General features: G+C 41.2%; 1 protein-coding gene across 4 annotated transcripts in view; it reads left to right on the top strand.

The window, feature by feature from the left end:
- LOC131194298 (ADAMTS-like protein 2) overlaps window positions 1-20862 on the top strand; it is a 50030-nt gene that overhangs the window by 1117 nt on the left and 28051 nt on the right. For 2 of the 4 annotated variants that reach the window (XM_058175117.1, XM_058175120.1), the window contains exons 2-6: window positions 4060-4202; window positions 6327-6402; window positions 8586-8688; window positions 15127-15272; window positions 16041-16164. In XM_058175117.1, the coding sequence (XP_058031100.1) occupies window positions 4060-4202; window positions 6327-6402; window positions 8586-8688; window positions 15127-15272; window positions 16041-16164 (592 nt within the window). Of the gene's footprint in view, window positions 1-4059; window positions 4203-6326; window positions 6403-8585; window positions 8689-15126; window positions 15273-16040; window positions 16165-20862 lie in introns of those variants that run through there. The other 2 variants (XM_058175118.1, XM_058175119.1) reach the window with 2 other exon arrangements.

The following is a 20862-nucleotide window of genomic DNA, read 5'->3' as shown; positions in this document are numbered from 1 at the left end:
GTTGAATCACCGAAACCCTGTCCTAAATGAAAATTCAGAATTTGGTGGTGGTTGCTTTTTAAAAATTATTATTGAATCTTAAGTCTTACTCGGGTGTTATACTAACGCTCGAGGTAGCTTGCAGCAATAAGAATAGGAATAAGGAAACAAAATAATTCGGTTAAAATCAAAATTAATTAAAATAATTAAGAAGTTAAAGCTTGCCAAAGGGATGCATTTTAACCACCTTCCTAAACAATGGGACAGCAGGAACGAAGCTCCTTTCTTTAGGAAGTGCATTGCATAGCTTGGAGATATTCAACAGAAGACCCTTGCCCAAGTCCCTGATTGTCCATCTTTTGGCAGCAGGGGAGTTTTCAAAGGAACTCTTCTGCTTGTATCAGGAGCTTGCTAGATTCATGTTTGAATAGGCAGTCCAGCAAATAAACTATCCCTACTTAGGATTTTGAAGATCAAAAAGGCACCTTAGGTTGTGCCAATAGCTATGATAATCAGTGAAAATGTTTCTAGCACAGGCATCATATGATCCCAAAGCCATGTATTAATCAATAATTTGGCCCCTGCACTTTGCACCTTCTGAACATTTTTCATGAGTAGCCTCACATAAATGGCATTGCATGTCAAGATGATTTGTAACCAAGCTGTTCTGTCAAGTAGCTCAGGAAGAGTACTCCGGTGGCCCATTAGCTGTAGTTGAGCATATTTGTTCTTCACCACAGCCACTTTGCCAATGCAATGACAGTGGTAGTCAAAGAGTATTCTGATTTCCAAGGAAAATAAACTTTACCTTAATCAAGTCCAGTTTTCTTTTTATTAATAGCACTTCTGTCTTGTCTGGATATAATTTCAGTTTATTTTTCCTCATTCAGGTTATTATCAAAATTAAGCATTTATCAATCATGTTGATTGTTTCCTTGAAATTTATTTTATTTTATTTATTTATTAAATTTGTTAGCCGCCCATCTTGCTGCAAGGCATTAAATTAAAAGATAGGGAGCAATAGAACTGGCTGTCATCATCTTGCTAATGGCATCTCATTCCAAAACTTCAGTGATTTCATGTAAATTGTTAAAAGCTTAGGAAGCAAGATAGAAAATTATATTTGGGTGTCGAACAGGAGATGCCCAAAATACCTTCTGAATATATGTTTCAATGTCCTATCGGAGCCTCCAGTGACTAATAGGATATTTGCAACTGAACATTTCTATTCTCCTGGATATAGTATCTCTTATAGAAAGAAGAATATTTGACATGTGGGGATGATCAAGGTACATTAGGAATGAATTTGCTGTACCTATTTCTACTGCATCTAAACTTTCAGGACATGGGTCAGAGAAGTGGCTTATCCTGACTCCCGTAACCTTCTGTGCCATTTTAAAGAAAGTTGAGATTAACTTTTCTAAGTACGGTATGTTGCACATCATTGGGAAACAAAAATCTATGGAAATAAGGGTGTGTCATGCACTGGCCCAGTTCATGCATCTTAACTGCTTGGAAAGAGAAAGTTAAGCAATTGTATCATGTTTCCAATTGGTAATGTCCAAATGTAGTCAGTTATAATAATTTAGCTAAATATGTTAAAATATTTTGGTTCTGGAAAAATCAACTATATGTTGTTCACTTCAGAAGAGTAGGTCTTTTCCCTGTTTTCTTTCTTCTTAGCTTTTGGATTGCTTATCCTCAGAACATTTTTAAGAACTGCCAGACTTTCCTTATTCCGTTTTAGATGGGGAAGAAGGGTGTATTCATTTAGCCTCTTGTGAGACATGCAGAGACATACCTTCTAACCTGACCAACCTGAAGTTCCAATTAGAGCCCTGTGCTCTTTAATAATTCCTGTCTCCCCACAGTTTTAAAAAATTCTCTATCACACTCTTATTATTACAGAACACCCATTGAGAATCCAGGCCATCAAGTGCTACCTCTCCCATTAGATGAAGGAGGAAACCCCTCCTGATTTTAGTCCACTTGCTTTAGCTGCCCTAGATTTCATGGATCACTAAACCCATTGTAGCCCTGTTTTTCAGAAACCCCACAGGAAACCCTCCTCCAGTCTTTGAATAAGAAAGAGTCACCTCTTTTTCTATCAGGGATGGGGAGCACTGCTGCTCCTTTCAAATGCATCTCAGTGATTTTCTTATGCAAGAACCCCAGACCTCTGCTAACTAGAAAGATGTTCCAACTCTTTGTGTTCAAAATAGATGCACACTTGTCATTAGGCAAGCTTTCCTTTCCTCATCACCTTGCCTCCTTCGGATGCTCGCACTGATATGTAAGCATTAATTTTCCTGAAATTACAAAAAAACAGAAGTGGCATGCAGTGATAATGACATCATCATTTCTCATGGATAGAAATGTGATCAGGATGTTCTATGCCACTTTTTTGTACTGCTGTAGCAACTACTGGTACTAACATTCCAGTAGATATAGCAGCTCCTCTGCATTTTCCAGCAGCTCCTTTCCACACTCACTGCCACTCTCTGGAAGATTCAGAACAGTGACTCATACAGATCTGCAGCAGACAGATTTTCATGTGCTGGAATTCATCTCTCACAATATCTGTGCCCTGTGTGATAGATTGCAGAGGCACAAATGATGCCTATTTTATTTCTCTATAGCAGTGTTGGTGAACCTTTTCTGCACTGAATGCCGAAATGGGAGCACACGCGTGCATGCTGGAAAACAGAAGAGCAGCCACCCAGCGCTCATGTGCATGCTGGGAAGATGATCTTCCGGTTTCCAGCGCACACATGTACACTGGCTAGCTGGTCCTCGCGCATGCCTGTGCGCCAGAAACCAGAAGACCAGCTGGCTGGTGCGCCGGAAACTGGAAGAGCAACAGGCGACGGTTTGTATGCCTGGAGAGATGGCTTTACGTGCCACTTCCAGCATGCATGCCATACGTTTGCTATCATGGCTCTATAACATCTCAGTTAATTCTGTTTTCTCTATATTATTCACATATATATCTAACCATCCAGAGCAATGCCGGAAAATGGCATTATGGCTGCAGGTGATATAAGAGAAATTCAGGTAGTCCTAGCTAAAAGACAGTAATTAGGACTAGAAGTTCTGTCACTAAATGATGTCACTAAGCGTGATGTCATATAACTGCATTGCTCAGTGGCAGCAGTTCCATTAGTTCTCAGTTATTAAGTGAATCACTGTAGGTCATTAAGTGAGGGCCTCACATAATCAGAGCTTCCCACTTCTTGCCGGCTTCCCCACTGACTTAGTGGAAAGCCAGCAGGGAAGGTTGTAAATTGCGATCATGTGACCATGCGAAACAGTGACGTTCAGAAATTTGGATTGGTTGCTGAGCACCCGGAGTACAATCATGTTACTGCAAAGCACTGCAATGATCAAAACTTCAAGGATTGGTAATAAGTAACACTCATCCAGTGCTATTGTAGCTTTGAATAGTTGTTGCACATCTTTTGTTTACCAAGGACCACTTATACTCACAAGACTCTCTGTTGCCACCTTTGGTAATCCTCCCAACCAGGCAAAGTGATGGGCAAGGGGACACAATATGGCTCATGCTACTAGGGATTTTTGGTGAGTAGAGAAAATCTCACTCAAAGCCCCATAAGGTGGATGGATCAACCTAATGGCATGAATTAGCCCAGTGGATTGGAGGTTCCTCAGCCCTGTTCTTCAGTATTAGAGAGATGGGAGTTCAGATGTTTAAAAATGAAAAAAAGCCAAAATAAAAAAAATGAGTTTGAGATAAAGGTTTTAAAGTAAATACTATGGAGGAAGGAGAAGAGAGCCCAAAAAATAACTTACCAGTCTCAAGTACTGGGCCTGGAAAGCATACTCAGGACATGGATGTATCCAACAATAAATATATATACAGGAAAGTACAAATTAGTATATGTTTCATACTTTATTTCAGTCTGCAAATAATATACATATATCCAATAGTCTACATCAGAAGAACCAAAACATTGTCATACAGCAAAATAGGGATTTATGAATAGCTTGTGAGGTTAGAAAAATGGAGATACTGGGAGTAAATCTGGAGTTCTTAAGGTAACCTTTTCCTGTTTGTGTCAGGACAGTAGTGAGGCAGCAGAAGAAGCTGGTACCTGGAATGAAGAGGTCACCAAATGGTGGGGAGAATGGAGCTCCTGGTCTACATGTTCCCGCACCTGTGGAGGAGGGGTAATGTCAAGAGAGAGGCACTGCTTATGGCAGCGGTAAGTAGTTGACCAAGGCCACTTGACCGAAATGTGGGACCTTTAGTTGGATAAGCCAATTTTACCATCACAGTACATTTGGCATTTAAAAAAAAAACATTGAGCAATGACAGCAATTCACTAAATCACTTTTTCTCTGTGTGGCTCTATTTTTCTAACTTCCTCTTCATAGATAATTTCCATAATCCTCACTGTTCTCTCTTTATTTTCTTGAGCTTCAGCAACTAACAACCTGAATTGATTCCCTGATTAAAGTGCAGGGAAGGTACAGTTTGTGTAAGGTGATGATAGATTTCTTTCTGAGGAATCCTATACTCCCATCCTTAGCCCAGTTGCTCAAATATCCATCTAGCTAACCATGCCAAACTTCAACCTGCACTCTAGAGTTGAATAAACTCCAGGGAGGCACCTCTTTTAACCTGCTGCTCCAGATCCCTGGATGCTAATGAGAACCAGCATTGGAGATTTCTCTAGATTATGCTTATCCACATTTCTTCTTCCTATTCTACATAAACATATTTCTGAGGGGTGAAACCATTCGTCTTTCCTGCTGTCAAAATTGTGTGAGTTTATGTGTGTGCTTTTATGTAGCGTGGCTCCATAATTAAGGTCTGGATATGCTTAGTTAATTCTCAATGTAGTTAAAAATAAGCTTTACTTTTAAAAGGAAAGTAAAATACTTTCCTTTTCCTTTTAAGTAAAATACTTTACTTCTCCTTTTAAGAACCAATCTTTTCTTTTAAGAACCAACTAGCAGGATCATCTGCAACCTACAGTTTGTCTCTCCAACTTAAAAAAAAACCATCTATGTTGTGGCAAAACAGGTCATAAAATCAGGTGCGACTCACTTTACAACAGAAATTCTGATAATGGTTGTAAGTCAAGGACTAACTATATTAGCTAAATTAAGGGCAAGAGTCTGTGCTCCAGTCCCACTAAAAGGAGGAGCCACCTGTCTTCCTAACTGGTTGAAGTTCTCCCATCCTGTTATTCGGGCTTAGCAATCAGCTTCCTCACTTTAGGATCAAAGTTAGACAGGGACGTAAACTTCTTTGACAGCACTCCAACTTGTTCTGATATGTAGAATTTGATATTGTGATAAAGTTAAGCTTGGAGATGCTTAAAGTCCAATCCTATATTTTGTTTCCTGGGAGTAAGTTCTATTTACCTTGAGCTGGCTTTATTTTGCTGTTAGCTCTGAAAAAAATTGTGATGCTACTCAACTTTGGAAGTCTGAAATTCAGAAGTGCTGGAGTAGAATATTAGTTAATTCTGAGGAAATAACAGTTAACTATTTGGAGATATTCTGAATATTTTTCTGTATGCAATAGATTTCAATGCAGACTTCTTGCTCATATTTAAACTAAAGAAAGAAATTGCAGCCTAGAAGGAAGTAGCAAAAGTTGTTATGGATGTTGTAATGGCATAACCTAAATGAATCTTTGGTGGATCTTTAAAAAATAGATGGTGTTGGATCTAGTTAGCAAAACTATGCAGTACTTTGGATTTGAAGAAGCAATGTGATCTGGAGTGTGCATGGGAACTGTACTTGCTTTGTTAAAAAACATTTTAAAGCAAGTGTCTCCATTTTTCCGGATTGCAAAGGAGCTTTAAAGGTCAACTGTGTAAACCCAAGAAAAAAACATGGCTACTTTAATGCAGTGTGTGTACTAATGAATTCTTCAAACTTTAAATTCTATTTTCCCATTGAAATGTGAAACTTTGCACAACCATACCAGGTAGAATAGAATAGAATAGAATAGAATAGAATAGAATTTTTATTGGCCAAGTGTGATTGGACACACAAGGAATTTGTCTTGGTGCATATGCTCTCAGTGTACATAAAAGAAAAGATACCTTCATCAAAGTACAACACTTACAACACTTAATGATAGTCATAGGGTACAAGTTGAGGTAGTACTGAACTTGGATAGAAGACCAGACTTATAGACTAGACTGGGAAACTGAAAAATCATCCTGAATGAAGGGAGTAACACATTACTACCATATATATGAAACTCAGTTTCAGAAAAACTTTTCAAATGGTGTTTCATACTCTAAACCAGAACCTCTCTGAAACCAACATTTTCAGTTCTTTTGAAGAAGGGTTCTCTTTTATTGCAGGCTACACATATCTCAGGGGACAAATAATAGCATGTGCCTGGGTCAGTCGAAGCGCTATCAGTTATGCCAACAGCAGGTAAGCCAATCTTTTACAAATACTATATTTGGTCTTCAAGAACGAATTTGATTCTTTGTGTGTTGCAGAGCCCAACTAGCAATTAAACAAGTATGGAGGTAAATGGTTTTACATGCTGACAACAGCAAGATTACTTTGTACACAAAAATGAAAGGACACTGTGGTTCCCATAATGTTAAAATGGCTGCAAAAGTTGATGGTGTTAACAAAGATGACTAAATTGACTGCTTTGATTAAAGAAAAGAACACAATTAATTTTGGTTCTACTTGGAAACCATTTTTGGACTTTTTGCTTGAAGTGGGAAAAAATGAAACTTTGATTTTGGCTGATAGGTTTGGTGTTATATAAATGGCTATTATATATTAGTATAGAAAAGTAAAAAGTTGAAGTTTCATGTTATTACCTTATTGTACTATACCAAAAAGAGTCAGAAATCAATGGTTTTTTTTCTTTAACCTCTCGACCCAACACTTTTCTCTCTTCCCCTTTTCCTCTCCTATTTTACCTTTATTTTCATTTTTCTTTATATTTTTCTTTGATAAACTAATACAATTTTGAACCATGATGTATGGGGGCAAATGGGAAGAGGTTTTCTCAGGCATTATTTACAGTTTATTGTTAACTATACCAGCAGTGCTTCCTAGCACTTCAAAATAAAAGAACAGAAAACACAGTTCCTTCAAACAATAAATGGTTGTGCATAATTTATCTCATTCTTCATATTTCTTGATCATTGTAAGGGCATATAGACTTTCTTAAATGTTCAGTAATTCAGTATTTCCGCCCCCCACATCTTACGCTTTTGTCCTTATTTGAGGAATAAGTAAGTGAGTTAGCATAGAGAATTTGCTTGGAAGGTTTATTTTTATTCCTACCTATACCTGTCAAATTTGCCTGATGGAATCCTCTCCACAAATTTGTTGTATTTCAAAAACTGATTGAAATACCATAGAGATACTGGGTAGAAAAACAACTTACAGATACAGCTGAAGGAAATGACCATCTCTTGAAGATGACAGAATGGAATATCCTACTACTGGTCAGCAGGTTGGGGTTAGTATTTTTAATAAGCTTGCTGTCCCTATGAAAAATCCTTTATCAGAAGAACATTAGCTTAGGAAAGAGAATGAGTTTAACATAATTCAGTTTTCTTCACTCCTTAAAGAATTGTAAATATACAATTAATCTTTATTTCAAACTCTTGTTCTGTACCAGAAAATCCTATGCTCCCATAGCTTACTGTAGTTGGACAGGATTATAAGTGTAATACCTAACTCAAACGTAGTTGCTATGAAAAGTATTGTCTAAATCTTGGGAGGAAGAATGTAGCCTACTATGCAGAGCTATATGACCAAAGCCCAATTACTCAAGGTCCTTCTGAAAAGCAAACGATAGGAGATGTTGCAGCCAGGCCATCTTTATGGATGCTCCAGTGGAGTGCTCACAAAACTAGTTTTGTTCTGGAGCCATACGCTTTCCCATTACACCGCATATCTGTTTCAGAGTAATCATTCCTCTTCAGGTATTGTAAATTCTCTTTAATGAATAAAATTTGAACAGGTATGTCCATCCCAGCTTTAAATGCTAACAAGGTAACAGGGTTGCATGTCTCCTATTAAGAATCCTCAAGAGAGGTACATTAAAACACACAGGTTGAAGATAGAAACCTCTGAATCATTAGAACAGCCATGCCTTTTTGATATTGGCGTGGCTACTTCAAAAGCTGCTCCTTTGGTAGTAGTCTCCACGTGTATGTTTTTTCACCACTTATTTATTCATGTGACTTCTTTGTTCCGGTAGAAATTAAAACCCCATTTATGATAATATAATAAGTGGAAAAAGGGGAAACAAAGGACTGATGAAGAGACTCATACATGCTATTTACTTTCAAACAATTTTTTTGGTTGTTAATGATGTGGGTGGCCTCTGACCTCTTTTTGTCCTAAGCTTTTACATTTCTCTGAAAACTTCAAAATCTTCATACAATTAAATAATATCATTTGGATTGTTCACTCCATTATTTTTTAACCTTTTCCAGCTGGTGAGGAATTCTGGGAGTTGTAGTCCATGGATCTTAAAATGCTTAGGTTGGGAAACACTGGTTCATGTTCTATTTGGAAATAATTCCAGGTATAGAGAGGCAATGGAACAAGCACCAGATTTATATTTCTTTTCTCCCCAGCTTTGCCCTGCCAACACAGCCAGTTTCAAGCAACATCAGTGTGCCAGTTTCAATGCCAAGGCCTTTGGGAAACACTATTATCATTGGATGCCACTCTACCCAGGTTTGCCTTTGCTAAATTACTAAGCAGAAGCTATAGATCAAAAGACAAGGAGGTAAGAGGGTTTGCAAGACCGTGTGAAGGTTGAAGACAGCAAATATTTATTCCCAGAAAACAAGAAAATATCCCCATTTTAAATAGCAAGACCCATTGTAGCATAAGCTTTTATTGGCTAAATCATACTGAGATATAGCAAGCATTATATTTAGTGTGCAGATAACATAGATATAGAGAAAAAAGGTACGGTAAATGATGTGGGAGTAAAACTATTTATTTCTTATTCCTGCTTCCTAAAAATAGGAAAAGGTTTAAATTACACCTGGCAATATTATTTTTCTATCTCAATTATTTTAATTTAGTACTGTATATTAACCTTCCTCAATCTGGAGACTCCCCAGGTGTCTGAATTTTAAGTACTAAAATTCTCAATCATGACAATGTGGTTAAGGGATCCCAAGAAGTCACAAGTAAATGAGACATCTGGATTGGGGAAGACAGCACTGTATTTGATTGAGAATTCTCGAGCCAGGAAGATAAATGTGTTTATCTTTAACAGTAACTGCTGTTAAAGTTAATTTTTATGTGGTCAAAAGTAAATGACCTGATGCTAGTTCTGGCCACTTTGCAAACAAACAAACAAACAAACAAACAAACAAACAAACAAACAAACAAAAAGAGATGGAAACAATATCTCCCATTCAAAAGAGAATTTATTCTAACTCTTTACAAAGAGCAGGCAAGAGAAAAAAAACCCAAGAAAAGTGAACATTGATAAATAGAGCTTGCATTTAAAACACACCAATCACTGGAATGATTAAAAGGGCTTCTTAGGTTTGCTGCAGTAACATCTGCTTGCCGCAATGGCTGAATTCTTATATGCTTATTTAATTGACTTTATTTTAGCCTGTTCAGAAGAAGCTTGAAAATTGCTGCTACAGATGAAGGAGGGCCATAGAATTGAGAGCCATAAGGAAGCCATAGACTTTAAGAGCACCAAGTTTCCTTCAAATAGGAAGGGGCAACTCTCTGCTCATTTCCTCTCACCTCCAATCATTTTGTTACTGAAATTCAGTAGCCAGATGGCCGATTTTCAGCAGCATGGGATTTCTATGACCTGATTCCCATTAAGAGTGAAAGTTTCATCTGAAAGGCAAACTTACCATTTCATTTTTAAGCCCTTCCCTGAAACAGTCTGAAATGTTATACAGGTACTCCTCAACTTACAACAGTTCATTTAGTGACTGTTCAAAGTTACAATGGCACAGAAAAATGTAACTTATGACCATTTTTCACTGTTATGACCATTGCAGCATCCCCGTGATCAAAATTCAGAAGCTTGACAACTGGTTCATATTTATGACGATTGCAGTGTCCCAAGGTCATGTGGTCCTTTTACGACCTTCTGACAAGCAAAATCAATAGTCAGATTCATTTAACAACCGGGTTTCTAACTTATCAACTGCAGTGATTAACTTAACAACTGTGGCAAGAAAAGATATAAAATGGGGCAAAGCTCTCTCTCTTTTTTTTTTATAAAAAAGTTTTATTTTAACATTCATATCCAATAACATATTTAGTGTACCATCATATACAATTAATCGGACCTGCCCGGTCACCACCCCCTTCCTTTCTTCCCTTCTCTACCTTCTTCTGCTTTCCACGACCATCCTCCCCTTCTCTTATCTACATCCTCTCCTCCTTCCTCCCTACTCCTTTCTTCTCCCTCTTCTATCCCTCTTCCTTCCTTTCCTCTTCCTCCTCTTCTCTTTCCTACCTCCTTCTCTCTTCTACTTCCTTCCTTCCCATCATTCTGAAATGGTAGCCAGGCAGCTTCGATCTTACATTAATTATACATCTTCAATCATCTCTGTACATTAACCATCAATCCATTTTCTACCCTCATCCCCCCCCTCCCTTCCCCTCCCTCCCCCCACCCCCCGGGATTTCCCAGAACCAAATACTGGGTATAAAACTAACAGTCAAAAATTAAAATATAACACAAATCATAATCCATAGTCACTCCTTAAAACCTCAACTCCCCTTCCAGAAACAAAGAAAATACATTTCTTCCAATCCATTATATATCAGACCATTCCACTAGAGTTCTCAGAAATTTCCGATTGAGTTGGTGTTTGTTCTTCAATAAAGTACTAGTTTTTAATATCCAACCTTCATCAATCAATACCAAAACAACGTTCCATCTTCCAATATTCACCAAGGATTCTTCTGAAATGTCTTTCTTCCTTAAGCAGTCTCTCAAGAATAGTTCATATTTCCAACTTAATTTCTTAAATTTTACTGTCCAACCTCCAAAGGTAAACAATAATCCATCTTTTCATATCTTTGATATCATTTACATACATCAAATAATATTACAAATATTATTGTTAATCCTATATTATCTCCACAATATATCAATTGTAATAATTAAAATCTTCACTTTACCTAGCTTATATCAAATAACATTATTAAAATTACACCTATAACTTATCCAAAATATATCAGTTATAACAATTAAATTCTAGTTAACTATATAACAACATTACATCCATCTCTCAAATATAATATTTAATCCAAATTCCTAAATTTTACTATCTTCCAAAATTAGACAATATTCCATCTTCCTATTCCTTTATACCTCAAATATATCAAATAGTACCCCTAAAATTACATTTATATCCAAAATAAATCATTTACAAAAATTAACCATAATCATATATAATAGAATTAAACATTCTCCCTCCCCTTGTCTTCTGTCTTATACATTTTCCACCATCTATTCACCATTCAACTTAACATCTATCGATAAAGAGTTCCCAATCTTTAATACATTAGTGTAGAAATTTCGTGCTCTAAAAACTGTATTGAGAAAATACTTTCTTCCTTTATAATTCACTGTTAAGCCAGCTGGAACCTCCCATCTAAAATATATCTGATGTTTCTTAAGCTCATCCACTAAAAAGGCAAATTCTTTTCTCTTTCTTAACATTTTAGGAGGAATTTCCTTCATCATTATTATATCTTGTCCTAATATTTGAAATTTATTTTTATAAAATGCTTGCAAAATTCCATACCTAATCTTCTTATTTGTAAAATAAATAACCACATCTCTCGGTAAACACTTCTGCCTTGCCAACCAAGAATTAACACAATAATTTTTTTCAATATTAACTTCAAAATCTTCTGGTTCCACTCCATCTATCTGAGCAAAGGCCTGAGTAAAAATCTCTTTCAAATTTTCCTCCCTACGTTCTTTTAATCCCCTCACCCTTATAGCATATTCCATTAATTTATATTGTAATATAACCCTTTCTTCATCTGCCCTATCTACCTTAACCTGAATATCATCTATTTTATTTTCTAAATTCAAATTAATTTGAACTTCATCTATTTCCCTTTGCAAATCTAAATTAATTTGGTTAAGTTCTTCCAGTTTTTCCTCTGTCTGAATACTAGATAGCAATAATGGGGTAATTGATTCTTTAATTTTTTCATCTCCCTCCTCTGCTCTTCCACCATATCTTTAAAATCCAGTATTTCTTTCTCCATTTCATTAAATTTTTGATCTATTTCTGAAAGATGAGCCTCCATAAGGTCCTGTAAAAAATTCCTTAAACCTTCTTTAATATCTTCTTTTAATTTCCATATCTGAACTTAAGAAATTTCCAGTATTTTAGAAGTGGTTAAATCTCTTTGCTTGAAAGCCATTTTTAAACTAAGTAATACCAAGAAGAAGAAGAAAAAAAGAAAAAGAAAAAAGAAAAATTCAGTAAGCTTTTCTTCTTAAACACTGTAATAAAAAGATAAAAAAAAGAAACAAAAAAAATTCCATTTTAAAAAATATCTTGTTATATTCTTCTTAAAGGTTCCATGCCAGCAATTGTAATAAGCATTTCCTTACCTTTCACTTCCAATACACAAAACACCATTTACTTTCAATACACAAAACGCCATTTACTTTCATCATCTCCAATCTTGACTACGAATACATTCTCTGTCAGGGAGTTAAAATCTTCTTACAATCAAATGCCAACGCTCCTGTTTTCAGCTCTGTCCGCGTTAGCAGTCCTTCAGTAATCCATTTCAGTTGCGGAGATGGATGCTGTGTTTTGTTCTGCCATTTGGCAGAAGCGTTCCGGATTCTGGAGCTTTTTTGCGGGCTATAGAAGGAGCGTTCCCATCAAGCTACCAGAAATCTTCCTGGGGCTTTCCTGGGGGCTTTACTTCAGCCCGAATGCTCACCTCTCCCTCTTTGCCCGAGGGAAGAGATTTTCAAGCTGCTTGACAGCAGATTAACGCTGTCTGAGCGGCTCTACAGAATCACACAGAATTGGTGGTCTGAAATAGACCGCCATTAACAAAGCAGAGCCACCCGGAAGTCCGGGGCAAAGCTCTCTTAACAACACTTAACAACAGAAATTTTGGGCTCAATTGCAGTCGTACATCAAGGACTACTTATAGTTGATCTTTGTCCATTTTACTGGCAAACTTTGGTTACCTAATTTTAAACCATATTTTAGGTTTTTAGAAAGATTGTTAAATATGGAAATGGGAGATGTTTATTCCAGCTCACTCTTATATACATCAAAGAGTAAAAGAAATGAGACTGGGGGTTCATTCTCTGAGCTTGTAGGTTGGTTTCTAATATTCTGTTACCACACTATGTAATATATTTAATGGAATTTAAGGGGTATCAATGTCATTGTTCCTCTATTTATAAGGGCTTCATGTGGTCAGTAAGTCTTGTGATGGGTCAGGTGTGGGTCATGTCAGGTGAGGTTCTTGTGATGTGAAGGACATGCCAGGTGAGGGTCATTGGGAAGTGAAGTGCTGGTTGGGGAATTGTGTGAGTTGGTTGAGGGAGGTGCTGAAAAGAAATCTAAAGAAAATTGGTCTTCCCCATCCAATGACATCACACATCATTGCTGTGTGTTTAAAGTAGTAATTTTCATCAAGTTCTAGTTTATGTTGGAAGATAAATACAATGTATATGCTTCTACCCAGCACGAGATCTCAGGTAAATTTTTTAAAAAAAAAATAGATAGAAATGATTTTTTAGAATTATTTAATTCTGAATTTGAAAAATATGTAACTCGTTAGATGTTGCTGAATAACCCAAAGGTACTTTTCAAAAAACAACTGGACTTTGGGGTTTTTTTCCTTGAAAAACATTTTGCTTCTTATCCAAGAAGCTTCTTCAGTTCTGGCTGAATTGTGGGGAACGGAAGGATTCTTAGCAGTTATCTAGTCATTAACACTCTGAAGGTTTGTTATTAGCGCTCTGAGAGTTGAGGGTTTATTTGTACTCTCAGAGTCACCTGAATCAGAGTGCAAATGGATATGGAAGCTTCTGTGTACTGCTGAAAGGACTGTGTTGTAGACAGGGGATAGGTGGTATCATATCCACACACCCCTTTGTTGGGAGAGGTCTGTTAAGTTTTAATATAAATGGCCTCTTTGATCCCTTTTCAAACCAGTGGTCCTCTCTGTTCAAAATGTGGATTTTGCTACCTTCAAAAGAGTGGACCTTTGTCTTTCAAATGCCAATGGCCTTCTGAATCTTGTCTTGGTGGGTTTGTTCTTCTGTGTTGTGCCATGCGTTTGTGAAGTGGTTGTTTTATTTCTTTAAGCAGGCCATTTATTTTAAAACTGAACAGCTCTCTCTCAACAGAGGGGGAGGGATAGAATATCACCTATCTCCTGTCTATAACACAATAATTTCAGAGGACCAAGAAGTTCCACACTCATTTGCACTCTAATTCAGGAAACCCTGAGAGTACAGATAAACCCACAAGGGGCCTCAATGACTTTCAGAAAGCTAACGACTAGATGACAGCTAAGAATATAAATCTTTCCATTGCTCACCATTCAGCCAGAATTGAAGAAGATTCTTGGATGAGAAGTGAAACATTTTTCCTGGGGAAAAACTAAATCTAGTTGCCTTTTGAAAAGCACCTTTGGGACAACCATGACTAGATGATTGAGAGTCTCCATGGACATATTGCTGAAAAACAACTCCTAGAAGCCACAATAAGAATAGACTATGGTGATGATTGCTAGGAAGTTTCAAAATTTCCATTCTTTATTTAATTAGTCTTAACATCTTCTTGTAAGTAAGTCTCTTGACCCAAATTTGTGGCTCAACAGGCTAATGCAGCCTGTTATTAACACACAGCTGCCTGCAATTACAATTACTGCAGGCTCGAGTCCCACCAGGCCCAAGGTTGACTCAGCCTTCCATCCTTTATAAGGTAGGTAAAATGAGGACCCAGATTGGCAATACAAGTTAACTTTGTATATAATATACAAATGGATGAGACTATTGCTTTACACAATGTAAGCCGCCCTGAGTCTTCGGAGAAGGGCGGGATATAAATTCAAATAATAAAAAAAAAATTTGTACACCCTCCCTGTTTCCTTTTCTACTGTGCTTTTCTACAGATGATTACACCAGCATCTCTAACAAGCCCTGTGATCTCCAATGCACTTCAAGGAATGGAGAGAGACAACTTATGGCACAAGCCCAGGATGGCACATCGTGCAAGGATAGGGCTTACCAAGGAGTCTGTATCAGTGGGAAGTGTGAGGTACAGCTTTGATCAAAGGAGCTGCTCTCTAGATTCATGTATGATTCAAAGGAATATTTTCTCAGCCGCCTACTGTGGTAGGATGACTCTTAGCTTTGGGATGTATAAGCTCAGCTGGCCAGATCTATTGGCTAGGACTGGGACATAATAAGAGCACACAGGGACAGTCTGCTGGAATATACCAAAAGCCTCCTATTTTAACATCCTGTTTTGAGCTGGAGACCTTAGGCTTAAGGAAATCAAAAAAGATAATATAGTGTTCCCTAACCTACCAGTAGGCTGGTGTTGAGATGTAACTTCCATTTCACTTTTAAGGCATCTATTTTCACATTGATGTGTCTAATTTATATCATATCAATAGTTTTATTTGTCTGATGATTTGTTGGACATCTAGTCCAACAAATCACTGAATTCTATTCTGATCAGAGAGAGAATGTTTCTCTGTGCATATTTTTATAGCTTTTGTGCCATTTTAAAAATCTCTAAATGAAGGAAGATTAAACTTTCAAGGTCTGTTTCATGAAATGTATGTGCAACCGAAGTGAGAGAAGAAGAGCTATGGAGCATTGTGTTGTGCTAAAACCACGCTCCAAAATGTAATGGTGAGAATCTAAATTTTGAGCAAGGGAGATGGAACAGAGAAAAGAATCAAGTTTTAAAAAATAGATATAAGAAATTAGAGCTATACACATCAGTTAAGGGGACAAAAACAAAGAGCTTGATCTATAAGTAAGATTTCAAACTGGCCTTTCCTTTTTTTCCTCCTAGCCAATAGGGTGTGATGGCAGCCTCTATTCTTCCCAGGTGATGGACCGATGCCGGGTATGTGGAGGAGATGGAAGCACTTGCTACCGAGTCTCAGGCAGTTTCCGAAAGGGGATCTCACAGTTAGGTACACTTTGCTAACAGCACTGAGCTATTTTGTATTCTGCTTTGTGACCCTCCTGCTTCTGGTTAGACAACTGAGTCAGTTTGATGTAGTGGTGAAGATGCTTGCTTAAGAACAGGGAAATGGTGAGTTCTAGTCCTGCCTTAGGCATGAAAACTAGTTGGGTGACTTTGGGCCAGTCACTTTCAGTCCAACCCACCTCACAGGGTTGTTGTGGGAAAAATAGGAGGAGAAAGGAATATTAGATAGATTTGCCATCTTGAGTTGTTTATAAAAATAATAAAGGCAGGGTGAAAATCTAGTAAATAAATAAATTTAGCCTGAGGCTAAAGCAAGAAAAAGAAGGAAAAAGCTAAAAATATATAGTATTGCTTAATACCAAAGACTTCTGGAGGATATTGACCTTATCTGATGCCTTTACTTTGGAGTCTGAGACTGAATTGGGCATCTTGTTAGAGCGGAATGATAATATGCAGTACATTACCATAGCCACATGATATGGCACCATTGAATTCCATTGGCACATTTATTTATTAAATAGGCTCTGCGCATGCGCAAGGTGGCGCGGCTCTGAAGACGGTGCTCCGGCGTTTTGAAACGGCCCCGTGGATGGCGATGCCTGGACCGCCTGCCTAGCTGCCTGTCCTTCCCGGTCTGGAAGACCATCTCTCGGGCAGCCGTGGGAGAGGTCTTTGGGCCTTTTAGCACCCGCGGCTGCTGAGAACGGGACCGGGAAGGTGAGCGGTGGATTGCGGCGGCCATGTTTTTCCAGGCCCGGAGGTGGGGCGGTGATTCAGCTTTTCCGGGATGGTTGCTTCGGCCGGTTTTCGGCCGGTTTTTCCCAGCCTGGTCTTCGGCCTACTCCTCTGCTGTACTAGCTCTGCTTGGTCGATCTGGATTGCGGGGATGTTTATTTGTTCCATCTGCCACGATGTCTTCATTTGTTCCATCTGCTGTGATGTCGTGGCTTCTCCGGTTTCCTCCCTGCTGCCTTACTCGGACCTGGCGTCCTTCACATCCTCCGGCCTCTCAGAGAGGCTCCAGCCCTTTGGATGGGCTTGGCCACTTGGAGGGAGAGGTTTGGAGAGTTCTGGCTCTTGGAGTGGCTGGATGTACTAGGGGGGTGATAGAGATGGAGGTGACCCCCTGGATGGTATTTCTGGCTAATTCTGGAGGCAGACGTTGGAGGACTGCGGGAAGGCAACGGAGGCATTCCCGATTTGTCCCCATCTAGTCATCCTGCGATTGTTCCAGTGTCATCTTGTCCCTCTCCGGCCTTTTGGGATCTTCATGGTCGGTGTTGGTCCTGTTTGGACTAATTTGGGACTACGTAGGATGCTTGCTTGGGGACGGAGGAGAAGGACATAGTCTGTGACTGAAATACCCCCACCCCACGTTCCATGATGTTTGGACGAAGATTGGACAATTTACCATCTAGACTGTCCTCCAGTTTCCATTCTATATCCGTCCTTATTCTGGACTACCATCATATATTAACATCTTATCCACTTGGAGATGGAGCCTTTTTATCGCCGATTTGTATTTTTACATTTTGCACTTTTCTTCAGTTGTCATGCGCTATTCGTCTTGTGAACTCTTGCGCCTGCGAGGTGCCCCCGCCTCGCAGGAATGGCCCGCTTCGTTACCAAGGGCCGGCCTCAGTGACGGGTCTTGGGACCCACAGAGGTGGCATGCGAAGAGAAAGAGCCTTTGGGGTTTTTTAGATAGGGCATTTTTAAGGGGTGGGAGAGTTAGGGCGGGTGTTGGGGGTAGCCCGTCGGGAGGGAAACTAGTTCCTGCGCGTGCTTGCGGCGGTTATTTAACGGGTTCGGAGGTTATGGGAGGGGAGTGTGTTTTTGTGAGGGTGGTTCTATTTGCACGGTAAGTGGGAGGGGCAGATATGGCGGAAGGGGGGGATCGCATCGGTTTAGGGGGGAGCGCGCTCGATGCTTGCAGGCGATCGCGCCCCCCGATCCCTCTGACTTCTCCCGTTCCCCGGATGGTCAAGACCCTCAGAGCCTGGGCCTTCGTCTTATGTTATGCAACGCACGGTCCGTGGCCAGTAAGGCCCCCCTAATACATGATCTTATCCAGGGGGGCGCCGCGGATCTTATAGGCGTTACGGAGACCTGGTTGGGCACTGAAGGGGGTGTGCCCCTGGTTGAAATGTGCCCACCGGGCTTCCGTGCATTCCATCAGCCGAGGGCTCAGGGTAGGGGCGGGGGGGTGGCGGTTGTTATTAAAGAGAGTCTAGAGCCGAGGGAGACCACTGTACCTCAGATTGCTGGGTGTGAATCCCTCTTTGTGAGATGGGGTCATAGGTGTCAGATGGGCTTGCTGGTCGCGTACCTGGCTCCTTGCTGCGTGACAGCTGCCCTGCCCGAGCTCCTGGAGGTGCTTGCTGGGGTGGCAGTGGAGACCCCCAGACTTTTAGTCATGGGGGACTTTAACTTGCCATCTGCCGGTTCGTCATCAACAGCAGCTCGGGAGTTCATGGCTTCCATGACGGCCTTGGACCTGACTCAAGTAGTGGATGGCCCCACTCACATCGGGGGAGGCATACTGGACCTGATTTTTATCTCTGGTCAGTGGTTGAAGGATCTGGACTTGAGAGATGTAGTCACAGAACCTTTGTCATGGTCAGATCACTCTCTCCTTCGCCTGGACTTTCTGACCGCCACTCAACACCGCAGGGAGACGGAACCACTACGTTGGTTCTGTCCCAGGCGCCTGATGGACCCGGAGAGGTTCCGGACGGAGCTTGGGCCATTTTCTGAGGGTCTGGCTCACGGTACGGCCGAGGAACTAGCCGCGGCCTGGGAACGGGCTACGGCTGGGGCTTTAGACCGTGTCGTGCCTTTGCGGCCTCTGACCCGGCGTAGATCCCAACCGGCTCCTTGGTTCTCCGAGGAGCTGAGGGGGATGAAACGCCGGAGAAGACGCCTAGAGAGTTCCTGGAGGTCTAGCCGTTCAGAGGCTGATCGGACACTAGTTAGATCCTATACTAGGACCTACCTAGTGGCACTGAGGGAAGCGAGGCGTTGCTACGCCTCCTCCCTCATTGTGTCGGCAGATAACCACCCAGCCGCCCTGTTTCGGGTGACTCGTTCCCTCCTTCACCAGGGGGAGCGGGATGACCCGTTACAGGGACGTGCTGAGGAGTTTAACGGTTATCTATACGATAAAATCGTTCAGCTTCGGGACGGTCTGGACCAAAATTGCGGCGATTCAGATGGGGCGTCTGAGGGTGGTCTTGGTGACATTGTTTGGGATGAGTTTGACCCTGTGGCTCCCGAGAACATGGACAGGTTGTTGGGTAGGTTGAATGCCACCACGTGTTTACTGGACCCGTGCCCCTCCTGGTTGGTGCTGGCCACTCAGGAGGTGACACGAGGCTGGCTCCAGGCAATTACGAGCGCTTCTTTGTTGGAGGGAGTCTTTCCGGCCGCCTTGAAAGAGGCGGTGGTGAGACCCCTCCTCAAGAAGCCTTCCCTGGACCCGGCTGTTTTAGGTAATTATCGTCCGGTCTCCAACCTTCGCTTTGCGGCGAAGGTTGTAGAGAGTATGGTGGCACATCAGTTTCCCCTACACCTGGATGAAACTGTCTATCTAGACCCATTCCAGTCCGGTTTCCGGCCCGGTTACAGCACTGAGATGGCTTTGGTCGCGTTGGTGGATGATCTCTGGAGGGCCAGGGATAGGGGTTGTTCCTCTGCCCTGGTCCTATTAGATCTCTCAGCGGCTTTTGATACCATCGACCATGGTATCCTGCTGCGCTGGTTGGAGGGATTGGGAGTGGGAGGCACCGTTTATCGGTGGTTCTCCTCCTATCTCTCCGACCGGTCGCAGACGGTGTTGACAGGGGGGCAGAGGTCGACCCCAAGGCGCCTTACTTATGGGGTGCCGCAGGGGTCGATTCTCTCGCCCCTTCTGTTCAACATCTATATGAAGCCGCTGGGTGAGATCATCAGTGGCTTCGGTGTGAGGTACCAGCTGTACGCTGATGACACCCAGCTGTACTTTTCCACACCGGGCCACCCCAACGAAGCTATCGAAGTGCTGTTTGGAGGCCGTACGGGTCTGGATGGGGAGAAACAGGCTCAAGCTCAATCCCTCCAAGACAGAGTGGCTGTGGATGCCGGCATCCCGGTACAGTCAGCTGAGTCCACAGCTGACTGTTGGGGGCGAGTCATTGGCCCCGATGGAGAGGGTGCGCAACTTGGGCGTCCTCCTGGATGAACGGCTGTCTTTTGAAGATCATTTGACGGCCGTCTCCAGGAGAGCTTTCTACCAGGTTCGCCTGGTGCGCCAGTTGCGCCCCTTTCTAGACCGGGATGCCTTATGCACGGTCACTCACGCCCTCGTGACGTCTCATCTGGATTACTGCAATGCTCTCTACATGGGGCTCCCCTTGAGGGGCATCCGGAGGCTTCAGTTAGTTCAGAATGCGGCTGCGCGGGTGATAGAGGGAGCCCCTCGTGGCTCCCATGTGACACCTATCCTGCGCAGACTGCACTGGCTACCTGTGGCCTTCCGGGTGCGCTTCAAGGTTTTGGTAACCATCTTTAAATCGCTCCATGGCATAGGGCCGGGTTACTTACAGGACCGCCTACTGCTACCGAATACCTCTCACCGACCCGTGCGCTCTCACAGAGAGGGACTCCTCAGGGTGCCGTCAGCTAGGCAGTGCCGTCTGGCGAC

The sequence above is a fragment of the Ahaetulla prasina genome, chromosome 3 (genome assembly GCF_028640845.1).
Source record: "Ahaetulla prasina isolate Xishuangbanna chromosome 3, ASM2864084v1, whole genome shotgun sequence".
In the NCBI taxonomy this organism is placed as follows: domain Eukaryota; kingdom Metazoa; phylum Chordata; class Lepidosauria; order Squamata; family Colubridae; genus Ahaetulla; species Ahaetulla prasina.
This window is presented reverse-complemented; position numbering and strand designations above follow the sequence as displayed.